This window comes from Lepidochelys kempii, chromosome 15 (genome assembly GCF_965140285.1).
Source record: "Lepidochelys kempii isolate rLepKem1 chromosome 15, rLepKem1.hap1, whole genome shotgun sequence".
NCBI lineage: Eukaryota > Metazoa > Chordata > Testudines > Cheloniidae > Lepidochelys > Lepidochelys kempii.
The window spans coordinates 2,471,909-2,485,002 of NC_136394.1; the positions used below are offsets into that span (position 1 = coordinate 2,471,909).

Below are 13,094 nucleotides of genomic sequence, written 5' to 3' on the forward strand. Positions count from 1 at the left end.
CTGCCTTCAGTACCATGAACTTTAGCAATACTGTTAACTAACCATTTGACATGGGTCTTAATACAATGGCTCTACTGAAAGCAGGATGCATAGCACTTGATTTGCGGTCAAACTTAAAAGTATACCCACAGTCAGTAAAAGAAGTCTACAGAACTATCAGCTTGCAGATCGCCTGCTGGCTGGAAAATACTCAAGCTGCTAAATGAGTGAAGTCCTCCTTCAGAGATTTACTAGTATATCTTGACAAACACTACTGAGATAGGTTTCAGAGTAGCAGCCGTATTAGTCTGTATTCGCAAAAAGAAAAGGAGTACTTGTGGCACCTTAGAGACTAACCAATTTATTTGAGCATAAGCTTTCCGGAGCTACAGCTCACTTCATCGTATGCATTCAGTGGAAAAAACTGAATGCATCTTGATGAAGTGAGCTGTAGTTCACGAAAGCTTATGCTCAAATAAATTGGTTAGTCTCTAAGGTGCCACAAGTACTACTGAGATTGTACAATCATTACAGCTCGCCTCCTTAGATGAGCTTCATTATGCAAACTCACTCTGCTGGCCGTAACTGCTGCTCTGCTGGCTGTATTGGCTTGGGGCCTGGCTGTAGGATCCAGTCGGGGGAGGATAACTAGTAGGTGGCTGCTGGCCATAGCTGCTTTGCTGGCCATAGCTAGTCTGTTGTCCATAGGTGCTTGGCTGCCCATAGGTGCTTTGCTGAGAGTAACTGCTCTGATCGTAACTGCTTGGCTGTGTAGAGGAATAGCTGAAAGACATAAGAATTAAGAAGTGTTTCTAGATGGAAGATAAATCAAGCCTCCTGGAAACACGCATTAGGCTGCAGCGGTATCTAACTAGACAGTAATGCAAGTAATAACACAAGTCATTTAAAATGTGAGGTCATCCTACGGAGGCTGATTTGCAGGCATAGGAAAAAAAATAAGGGTTGCTAAAAACAAAAACACTGATCTAGTCCCTCATAGCTCTAAAAAGAGATAACTATGCCATGGAAATCATCATTAGTTTCCAAGTGGGAAATCTGCACTCCTTAAGACAGTGCACTTTAAAACGAACAGAGATTCAGTGAATGATTGATATCTGTCATCTAGAAGACTCTGAAATATCAGCTGGTAATATGGTTTGTTTGTTTGTTTGTAACTTGTTTCCCTGGCTTCTTATAAATCAAGAGCAATCTAATTCACTTTATTTCCAACAAAATAAAGTCTCTCTGCTTGGCATGTGTAGGCTTTTCAGACATGCTTGAGAATTTCAAAAGCAACGCCTGTCTGTTCTACATTTCAGGATGAACAACTCACCTGAGATTCACGACGTGTGCAGAAGCAGCATTTTTAAAAGTTAATACTGAAGGGGAATACAGAGAGCCTGAATAATGTCCTCTCTTTAGGACCCCAAGTTTTAGGAGGCAATGACATGTAATTAAAAGGTGGCTTTCACACTTAAGAGTTAAAAGTGAATATTTCTATATAAAACATTTTTCTTGAGTAGTCACTTTTGCCTTTTGTTATTATAGATATCTATCCTTTGATTAGAACTTATTTAATCACAGCCCTGTATTCTTTCCTCTTTGACCCTGCAGTGAAGAGAAGACTGGTTAGATGCAAGTAAGCTTGTTTATGAAAATATCTGATAATCTGCAAACATGGCAAGAAGGTTTATAGAGAACAAATGCTTAAAATCCAAAATATTTAAAGTTTTTACACACTAGGAAAGTCCCTTTAAAAAAGGCAACAGCACTTTTATCCAAGCAAACAAATTTTAATGCTCCACCACCACCTTCGCCAACTCTAATTTTCTGAAATAATTACCTGGTTGGAGGATAGGATGGAGGAGCAGTGACAGGCTGCATGGGGTAACTTCCAGGCACCTGAGGATAACTGTAGTTACTTTGTCCATATCCTAAGCTGGGCTGGCTGTAACCTGTGGTACTCGACTGCGGCTGGCTAGTCTCTGCTGGCTTGCTGCTATCCTGAGGTCTAAAAGCAAAGTTCAGCAATGAGGAGTCACTTTGTACCGAACTCCCCTCCGTCCCAATTCTCCTTGCAACAGGTAATGATAATCCCAAGCACACCCAGTCGAAGACTAGGATATATTAGTTTATGGAATTTATGACCTAAAGTTGCCATTGCGTAGTCCAATGTATTTTAATTTCAACTCAGTATCAGTTTCATCACTGTGAAAGCAGACAGAATTCATTAAATCCAAGACTTTTTACATTTTGATTGGCAATTTATACATTCTCCCACTACTAGAGAAATCACTGGCTACCTCATTAACAATAATTAAAAATACAATTTTTCTACAGCTTCCATTTACTTTATTAATCAGGTGCAATCTCAAATCGAAAGCACATAAATTAGAATTAGACCAACTCCAGCATAGCCCCAGACAGATCACATTCTAGAGCCAATTAACTCAGCCATTCCACTCTAGGTTTTCTTGCACTATGCTTGTAAGCGGTTAGTACAAAACTGGTGAAGAAGCTTTGCCACCTGATGGCATCAGCTTGTTTTGTTTAACATTCAATCTGATTTAGAGATTAACTAAAAAGAGTTTTAAAAGTTAAGAAAAATCTTACATTTGCTAAACATACAATTAAGCTAAGAGGCCTATTATCAAAGGGGGCCAAAAATGTTGAAGATATTTTGTATCAAGTCATACACATACACCCATTCCCAAACCGACATGCTAGGCAACACTATTGCTTTAAGTAACCCCATAACTAAAAGAGAAACAAGTGTTAATTTTCCACTACTTTTCCTATCTCACAGTTTGATAGCACTGCATCTACAGTCAGCTGCACTGTTTCGTTAGTCAGTAGAATTTCCTGTGTTAGGCAACAGGTTGGTAACATTGCCGGCAACCTCTGCTGGGTGCAGAAGGAGGAAGTCATGTACACACTTTCCCCAGGCACTGTAAGAGCTATGAGATAGAGCAGCAGCAAAGCTGAAACCAAAAATGCAAAAGGAGAGGCATATGCACAGAGGAGTAGGCCCAAGCATGTTCAGTGTTACTCTTGGATCTGTCAAAGGCCCACCTTTCTCAGCAATAGGAGAGCAGAAAGAACCTTATTTAAAAAGAAAAAATTAAATGAAACTGTGTGCATTACCTTGCAGGTGCAGATGTTGCTGGCTGCTGCCCATAGGTTGGGTAGGCAGGCTGGGTGCCATAAGCGGACTGTGCTGCATAAGAAGCCTGGGTGGTAGTAACTGTGGGTGTGGTGGTATCATAGGCAGCTGTGCCGTACCCCTGGACAGGCTGACTATAAGCAGGGGGGGCAGTCGGGGTGGTATAACCTAGAACAAACAAAAGCTTGGTCAGACTGACTTTCAATCTAGATTTCATATTTCAGAATTTTATTCTTCAAAGAGTTTTACCCAGAGGTTACGAATGTTATTGATTTTACTTTTACTGTGCAATATAGGTAATCTGAAAACATAAAAATTGACTTATGCCCCTTTTCTGCTTCTTCATGGCATATGAAGGCCTGGAAATTTGTTTCCCCCAAACAGCGTTTTTGCTTCAACATTAGAAATTCTAGTCTAGTCTTCCAGGTCCAACTAATGACTAGAGAAATAATTACACCACTGAGAACAAAAGCTGATTGACCAACGGGAACTCCTTCTCAGTCAGACTAAAGATTGATTGTTTACAACTATTTAACTTCAATAACTAATTTAAAAAACATACAATACAGGCAGAGACCTGTAGAAAATACTCCAAAACAGGCAAGAGTCAGAGAACATTCTTGTTATTTCTAAAGTAAAAGAAACAATTACAGAAACTTTTACCTAAGTCACACCCATATTAGGCCTTAATACAGCACAAAGAAAAGGCATAAGGCTAACTTTTAAGATGATCTTTACAGGTTACCATTAAAACACTAGGTACTTGCAATCATTAGTAATTTTTGAAATGTAAAGAATGAACTTTAATTTTGCACTTACATAAGAATGGCCATACTGGGTCAGACCAATGGTCCATCTAGCCCAGTATCCTGTCTTCCAACAGTGGCCAATGCCAGATGCTTCAGAGGGAATGAACAGAACAGGGCAATTATCAAGTGATCCATCCCCTGTCATCCAGTCCCAGCATCTGGCAGTCAGAGGCTTAGGGACACCTAGAGCTGAAGTTGCACCCTGATCATCTTGGCTAACAGCTGTTGATGAACCTATCCCTACGTGACCTTATCTAACTTCTTTGAACCCAGTTAAACTTTTGGCCTTCACAGCAAGGAATTCCACAGGTTGACTGCACTATGTGGAGAAGTACTTCCTTTTGTGAGAGTTAAACCTGCTGCCTATTAATTTAAATGGGTGACCCAGGTTCTTGAGTTATATGAAGGGGCTAATAACACTTCCTTATTCACTTTCTCCACACCATTCATGATTTTATAAACCTCTATCATATCCCCCCTCAGCCATCTCTTTTCCAAGTTGAACAGTCCATCTTTTTAATCTCTCCTTATATGGAAACTGTTCCATGCCCCTAATCACGTGTGTTACCCTTCTCATACCTTTTCCAATTCTAATATATCTTTTTTGAGATGGGGCAAATTGTATGCAGCATTCAAGGTGTGGGTGTATCAGGATTTATATCATGGCATTATGATATTTACTGTCTTATTATTAATCCCTTTCCTAATGGTTCCTAACATTCTGTTAGCTTCTTTGACTGCCAGTGTACAGTAAGCGGATATTTTCAAAGATCTCTTTCTTGAGTAGTAGCAGCTAATTTAGATCCCATCATTTTGTATGTATAGTTGGGCTTATGTCTTCCATTGTGCATTACTTTGCATTTATCAACACTGAATTTCATCTGCCATTTTGTTGTCCAGTTACCCAGTTTTGTGTGATCCTTTTGTAATGCTTCACAGACTGCTTTGGATTTAACTATCCTGAGAAATTTAGTATCATTTGCAAACCTTGTCACCTCACTTTACCTCTTTTTCTGGATCACTTATGAATATGCTGAACAGCATACTCTACTAATTTCAGGTTTCAGAGTAGCACCCGTGTTAGTCTGTATCCACAGAAAGAACAGGAGTACTTGTGGCACCTTAGAGACTAAAATTTGAGTATTTCAATAAAGAAACATACCAAGAAGTCAAATTGTTTCTGCTGTTTTAATATGCCACTGGTTAAAGGAAGACCGTACCAATTTAATATGCCTCAGGTAAAAATATTCAGTAGTTAATATAAACAAATCTTTGACGCTTTTTAGAAATATCTATCATTGCTCCTATCTCCAGTTAGCGAGTGGGAGTTGTTCTTTACTGGTATTTTCCAGCAGCTCAGTTTGATTTTGTAAAAGGGCACTGATAGCTAGCACTGAGAAACAAAGTAACAGGAAAACATTATCTCAGTCCTATTTTTCATCAATTAAGATAACAGCTTCCTTTTTACTTGCTAATTTTATTATAATTAAGAAACTTGTCATCACAAAGAAGAGACCATCACATGCAGTGTTCAGACTAACTACACTGGAGTTTTCCTTTCCACTGCCTGATTTTCAGAAGAGAATCTCCAGTACTGTAACATTTACGAGTCAGCATCTTTTCCCTTCATCCTCAGTGTCTTCAAAATGCACAAGGCTGCTTTCACTACTCATTGTGCTATGTAGGTGACCTGTCACAAAATCCAGACCTTTCCTAATTTGTTAATTAAGTAGTATTTAAACTACCTCATAGCACATGCCAAAGCAGCTACACTGGTAAACTATAAAACCAACTTCAGTTCAACATTCTGAGTAGTAACTCAGCACACGTGTAATAATTCTTCAAGTGTTCCTCATGAATCCCAGCATTTTAAACTGTACTTGTTACAATTCAGCCAAGCTAGAAAAGCCAAAGTGCAAGTAGGTATTTATCCTCCTTTTCTATAGGAAAGCATAACTCAACAATATTTGCTTTTCATAATATTCTGGGTACTCATTTCTACCTAGCATGCAAATCCCTGTTCTGAAGCCTAAGCGTGCTAGCAAGGAAAAAAGGCGAATGGGATGGTGCTGAATGGTGTAAAATGAGAATGGTTTTTTGTGTTCAAACGGAAACAGTTCAAAAACTCTCAAAAAAACCAAACATGAGCCACAAAAGCATTCCACAAAGACTGGCTGATACCTAAAGTTAGATGAACCCCAATTCCAAACAACTAAGCCCCAATCGCTCATTGACAACATCAGGCTTTTGCAGTAAGTCAGTTCCCAGTGGTCAGAGGTAAACTTCACAGCAAACTAATACACTTGGGTCCCAATCCTGTACTCAGAGAGAACTTGTTGTAGGATCAAGGCCTAAGCTAGATCTTTCCAACTTTGGTCCCTTTTTCCTGGCACATCTGATGGTATTATTAAAACCAAATCCAAAGCAGGCTGCAGAGTTTGCACACTGCCAGGTGTCACTAAGGTCGTTAACTGTCCTAAGAAAAAGAACCCTGAATTTTAAGCACATGTGAACTCTAGTCTTGGCACATCATTTGTAAAAATGCTTTTAATATTTAAGCCTCAATATGTAAATGGTTAGTGATTTAGGAACCCATTACTGTAAATTCTAATTTCAGCTGAACATCAGCTTAGTTTAGGATAATACAAATTATCCAAAACAATTAGAGCTGTATCTTTTAATGTATTAGATTCCACTTTGGGGAAACAAATAGACCAGCATCTCTCAAACTGGGGTCTGCAAAGGAACCCCTGGGGGCCCGCTGATTAACTCTTCCCCCTCCCTCCCAGCACCTCCTGCACAACCGGTGTGTAGGAGGCACTGAGCGTGGATGGGGTGTGCTCAGGGTAGGGGGTGGAAAGAGGCATGGAAAAGGAGGGGCAGGGGTGGAGTGGGGGCCGGGCCTGGGGCTGAGCAGGGGCCTTGGGGGGGGGGGGTCTGCAAAAATTTTTAAATCAAAATGGGGGCCCTCGGGTTGCTGAAGTTTGAGAACCCCTGATTTAGACCATGTTACCACCCAAACAATTTGAGAGAGTCTCCGACAGAAAAAAGAAACTTTTAGAACTTCATAATCTCCTTTAAGCAGCCCGGTAAAGATATTCCTTAGTCAGCTCCAGTTCCTCTATCAGGATCTAACCCAGCAAGCCTTTTGCATGCAAAACCCCCATGGATATAAATAGCAGTTCTTTCTGCATTAGAAGGGAAGGATTCAGCCCTCAAAGAATACTCAGATGAAATACTGGATTGAAAAAGATTTATTCTGAAATAGCTGGCTTCTCTTCAGGTGGTGGCAGTTTTCAAAGTTCCCTCTAATTTAAACAGCCAGCATCATAAGCTGTTTAATAAATTCCTGCACAATCCTAATACATACGGGATAGGTAAACTTACCATAAGGGAGAACCAACACACAGGAAATTATGTTCACCATCCATAATAAGTTATTCTTCATGATGGTAGATTACATATCTTTAAATTGTTGGGCTAAGTGACATTTTAAATACATGATACTAAAATACAGTGGTCAAAAAGAAAGAATGGGTTTGGTTATTTGCAGAAGATTATTCTCAATCTAGAGATCACAAAGAGGTCCCCAGGGTTATGACCCCTCCTCCCAACCTTTATGCCTAGAGGGGAAAGGGAGTCCCAAAAAATTGCTTAATTGGGGTAACGATATAGGAGATATTGATAACCTTTGGATTAACTCACACCTCAAATGCATACTAAGGTGCAAATCAGTGCCAGCCACACAGGACCAAATAGGCTGGGATAAAGGGGAGACTGATTGAGCCTCCCCCTATGTGGGGCTAAAATACGCCCCTATGCAGGCGAAGACAACCCTAACCTGGACCACTATCATGGTGCAGAAGAACCAGCTCTAATACTCCTGCAGACAGACCCCCACATCAGTGGTATTTCAAAGGGAATGGGGAGGGAGCTTCACAGAGCAACATAAAGCTCCGACACAACATAAAGCCTTTTAAGGAATTATGAAAATAGACAATAAAAGTACCATTTAAATAATTGTCTTAAGCAATACAAAGTCAGCTTCTAGAGAAAATTAAGTGCAATTTTACCGGAAGTCTAAATGTGATCCTTTTTAGGGCGCTAATCTGTGTGTCCCTTACAGCACTACATGTTTTATAAAGCATAAAAACATAGAAATTGCATACTGAACAGTATCTTTGATGGACTTTAGATTAGGCCCCTAAGAGGTTTCAGGTTGTTTAAAACAGTACTACTATCAGTTCACCTTTGGAGGATTCTGAATCTTCTAGGAGAGGATGGTATAGTGACTTTAGCACTCAGCACTAGGTGCATATAAGCAGCATAGAATCATAGAATATCAGGGTTGGAAGGGACCCCAGAAGGTCATCTAGTCCAACCCCCTGCTCGAAGCAGGACCAATTCCCAGTTAAATCATCCCAGCCAGGGCTTTGTCAAGCCTGACCTTAAAAACCTCTAAGGAAGGAGATTCTACCACCTCCCTAGGTAATGCATTCCAGTGTTTCACCACCCTCTTAGTGAAAAAGTTTTTCCTAATATCCAACCTAAACCTCCCCCACTGCAACTTGAGACCATTACTCCTCGTTCTGTCATCTGCTACCATTGAGAACAGTCTAGAGCCATCCTCTTTGGAACCCCCTTTCAGGTAGTTGAAAGCAGCTATCAAATCCCCCCTCATTCTTCTCTTCTGCAGGCTAAACAATCCCAGCTCCCTCAGCCTCTCCTCATAACTCATGTGTTCCAGACCCCTAATCATTTTTGTTGCCCTTCGCTGGACTCTCTCCAATTTATCCACATCCTTCTTGAAGTGTGGGGCCCAAAACTGGACACAGTACCCCAGATGAGGCCTCACCAATGTCGAATAGAGGGGAACGATCACGTCCCTCGATCTGCTCGCTATGCCCCTACTTATACATCCCAAAATGCCATTGGCCTTCTTGGCAACAAGGGCTAACTGCTGACTCATATCCAGCTTCTCGTCCACTGTCACCCCTAGGTCCTTTTCCGCAGAACTGCTGCCTAGCCATTCGGTCCCTAGTCTGTAGCTGTGCATTGGGTTCTTCCGTCCTAAGTGCAGGACCCTGCACTTATCCTTATTGAACCTCATCAGATTTCTTTTGGCCCAATCCTCCAATTTGTCTAGGTCCTTCTGTATCCTATCCCTCCCCTCCAGCGTATCTACCACTCCTCCCAGTTTAGTATCATCCGCAAATTTGCTGAGAGTGCAATCCACACCATCCTCCAGATCATTTATGAAGATATTGAACAAAACCCGCCCCAGGACCGACCCTTGGGGCACTCCACTTGATACCGGCTGCCAACTAGACATGGAGCCATTGATCACTACCCGTTGAGCCCGACAATCTAGCCAGCTTTCTACCCACCTTATATAATATATAAAGGTATATAATATATATAAGCATATATAAACAGTTCTGCCAAAGTTAAAGACAGGGAGGCAAACGAATGGACAGAAAGGCAAACTAATGCAAATCATACTCTAGGGACCTACGCCTATGTGGTCTTCCATCTGACCATAATTTTTTTTTTAACTGGCATTTTTTATTGGGTGTGAGAGGAAGCAGCACAGGCAAAATATCTAATATTGTTATATATCCCAGTAAATGTAACTTGAGCTAAACATGGTGCAAGCAAAAAACATAATCCAGTAGATTACTGTTCCTATAACCCCTGCACATTAAGGGCAGGTCTTCACTACAGGCTAAATCAGCAACGCTGCAACAGAAGCAGCAGCATCGATTTAGCAGGTCTGGTGAAGACGCCGTAAATTGATGGGAGAGCGCCTCCTGTCAACGCAGACATCGCTGTAAATCGATTTAAGCTATGTCCAATTAAATTACGTAATTTATGTAATTTAATTAGCATAACTTGGATCGACTTACCTTGTTAGTGTAGACATGGCCTCAGTGCCAGCAGAATAAATGGCAGAGATTTTTCAGCGATATTTTTAAAGTTTAAGTCTACAAATATATTCTGTTAATGATTCCTGATCTTCAACACTTAAATGGCGAACCAAGAACAAATCACCCCTAGAACTGCGTGAGTTACAAAAGCAATCTGTTCTCATTCTTCAAGGCATAAGATTACTGTCAGAAAGAAACCCTCCCCCACTTAAAAATGGTGGTAAAGAATTGCAAAATTAAATACGTTATGGTAATTTTTTCTCCACATTTTCCATTGTAAGACATCCACCTTACCATCCATCCATCTATGCCCAGTTACTAGTAGAAACACCCCCTGTATGTCCTGGATATTCCTAGGGAACCTTTAGGAAGTTTCCATTCCACTAGAGAGTTAATTTTAATAAAGGATGAGCCACATAAAAAACTGTAGCCAGGATGTCACTTGAGTGAAGAGAGTCTATGTTTTTGCATGGATTCCTGGTTCAAATTGAGTGCACCAGAATATAGTCTTCAAATGATGAATCAAGTCTCTCCAGATCAGGTTTTTTGGTTTGTTTGTTTTTTTTAATAAACTAAGGTATTTTTATGAACAAGGCTCCAGTTTAAAAAGCACAAGTTGAAGTAATTTACAGACTATTTATGAAGATGTCAAGTATATGTCTGAACTGGAAACCCATAGACATAACATGGAACATGCAAAAGTGGTAGTCAGAAAAATCTGACCATGTCTAATCATGCTGTTTACCCTTTAGGAAATGGTAAAGACAGCTCGGTTATATTCACCTGGAACACCTTGGTACAGCTGTCACTAGATTGCTTGGAAAGTTTTATCCATAGAGCATGGCACTCAGGAGTTTGTGAATGGTACTCATTATACAGACATGGAACTTATAAATGGCACTAAATACTAGCAAATTTTGAATAGTACTGTATGTTTAATGTGATGTTATTAGGTCTAAAACAAATGAAACACCTAAAGGGTTAACATCACAAGTTTAGACAGAATGAAACAGCATTTCCCATGCAAGAGTGAGCAGGATATTCAAACCTGTACTTGTCCCTTCTACTGTGGAAAGCACAAGACAAAAAGTAGAGGGTACACTATCAGAATAGGCAAACAGTCACTTTAACCAATTTGATTTTCAAGCAACTGAAGAGATGCCCAGAGTACACATTCCCAATGAGCATTGTTACACAGTTTTTGTGTTTGATTCTTTTTTTAAACAAAGTACATTCTGTAGATTAAACGGGTATGTTTACTCCTGGCATTCATCCCACCCACATCTCAGCATTGTTTTAAATCAGCATTCCCTAAAAGGAAGGCTATAGGAACACTAAAACCTTTTCTACGTCAAAGATGCCCTAATCGACTCAATATGGTTTAGGTTCATATTTAGGTAGAAGATTTTAACTAAGCTCTTTCCCCAGTAAAAATAAAGTCATGCAACACTGTTGAGGCTCTTACCCGTTGGAGGCTGCCCATATGAAGTTGCATATGCAGTTTGCCCATATGTTGCAGTTGTCTGAGCCTGTGTGTAGTTGACATCAGTGGGCTGTCCATAAGTTCCATAACTCTGTTGCCCATAGGCCTGCTCCAAACAAAATATATATTTAATTCAAGCACCAAGATCAGTTTATTTCATTACATAGAGGCATATAAACAGTCATTTTGGTGACACGGAGTAAAAAGGCAGCAATGTGGAGCAATTTAAATCAATTTATTTTTCTTTTAAACAACAGACAAATTAGGTTGAGGCTTTGTAAGGCTGATTAAAATTTATAATCAAGTAAATTATAAATGCTGCTTCTAAATGTTACTACTAGTATCTTTATTAGAATTTTACAAACCCCACAGGCCAAACAAAATATTGAAAACTAAACCCTTGATCCTGCAAACACTTAAATACATAACTTTATCCACATAAATAATCCCAAGCTTCCTACAGACTTTGATAGGCGTACTCACGTGTTTATAGTTAATCATATGAATATGTGTAGGCAGCCTGAGGAGCTAAAAACCATACTTTTTATTAAAAAACTTTTCTTAGTGGAAACTTTTGCCACTTCAAAACAAAATTCCTTCAGTGTTAACCGTGAAATGTTACTTAGGCTTTCGAAGCATTAACAAAGTTGTTGTGAACATTTTCAAAAGTAAGAGCCTAAACCCATATTTAAGTACTTGAGGGCATGATTTTAAGGAGTGCTTAAGGAGGCTTATTACTCCAGTTGAGCTAGCCTACCTCCAGTATCATACTGGGAAATACACGAGCTACAGAGTGATTAGCAGCACATGGTATGTCTACACTGCAGCTGGGTCTGCGCATCTCAGTCTGGGTAGCCAGACTCAGGCTAGCTCCACTTAAACTAGCATGCTAAAAATAGCAGTATGGACACTGCAGCATGGGTGGCCATTCAGACTGTGGCTAGCCGCCCAAGCCTGGCTGACCCCATGGGTCTGAGGTCAGGTGACTAGTCTGAGTCACAGACCATGCTGCAACATCCACACTGCTATTTTTAGCATGGTAGCTCAAGTGAGTGTCTACTTGGGCTGGGAGCTGTAGTGTAGACATACCCCCAGAGTGACTGTTCTAGTAGAGTGATTAGATTAGCAGTTGAGTTGTTGTATCTTAAGCTGCTGCACCCCCACTGAATTACTAGCTGGAGATTCAAACACTCTCCTTCACCTACCCAAGCTTAAAGCACCACATCTCTCCTGGTAGAGATTTGTGTGTGAACAAGATCTGTATGTGGGTGAGGGGCAAAGCTCAAGTTATATCTCAGACTAAAAATGCAGTGAAGACAAGCCTTATGTGACTTAGGACCACATGTCTCATTGACTTCAAATTGTAAACCCTAAAGGAGGGTAGCCTAGCCACAGTGAAAGCATTTCAAGCTTTCTTGACTTGTGGAAGTTCAGTAGATAAGAAGTTGAGGAAAGGTTGCAAGTGTAACATGGACTATTTGCTTATAAATTTAAGTTGTGTTGTTCTCACAGACAGGGTGTTAGTGAGCCCTTTGTCTTCTCTTTTTCAACACAGATGAGCATTTTAAGTATGAAACTTCTTAGCAAAAAAATTCATTCATAAAATCTGAAATTCTAACGATTAGAAAACTAAAGAAAAAGTACAAAACATCCACTATAACATACTGGTGGCTTGACTAATGCTAATCTTTTCCCCCAAATAACTAAATAGTAACAGGAGTCATCAGTATGTA

General features: G+C 40.1%; 1 protein-coding gene across 8 annotated transcripts in view; it reads right to left on the reverse strand.

The window, feature by feature from the left end:
• Nucleotides 1–13,094, reverse strand: part of EWSR1 (EWS RNA binding protein 1) — a 41,377-nt gene that overhangs the window by 17,448 nt on the left and 10,835 nt on the right. For 2 of the 8 annotated variants that reach the window (XM_073312770.2, XM_073312769.2), the window contains exons 4-8: nt 11,344–11,467; nt 10,927–10,944; nt 3,124–3,310; nt 1,823–1,990; nt 551–762 (exon numbers count right to left, since the gene is read on the reverse strand). In XM_073312770.2, the coding sequence (XP_073168871.1) occupies nt 551–762; nt 1,823–1,990; nt 3,124–3,310; nt 10,927–10,944; nt 11,344–11,467 (709 nt within the window). The remainder of the gene's footprint in view (nt 1–550; nt 763–1,822; nt 1,991–3,123; nt 3,311–10,926; nt 10,945–11,343; nt 11,468–13,094) is intronic. The other 6 variants (XM_078848959.1, XM_073312773.2, XM_073312772.2 and 3 more) reach the window with 3 other exon arrangements.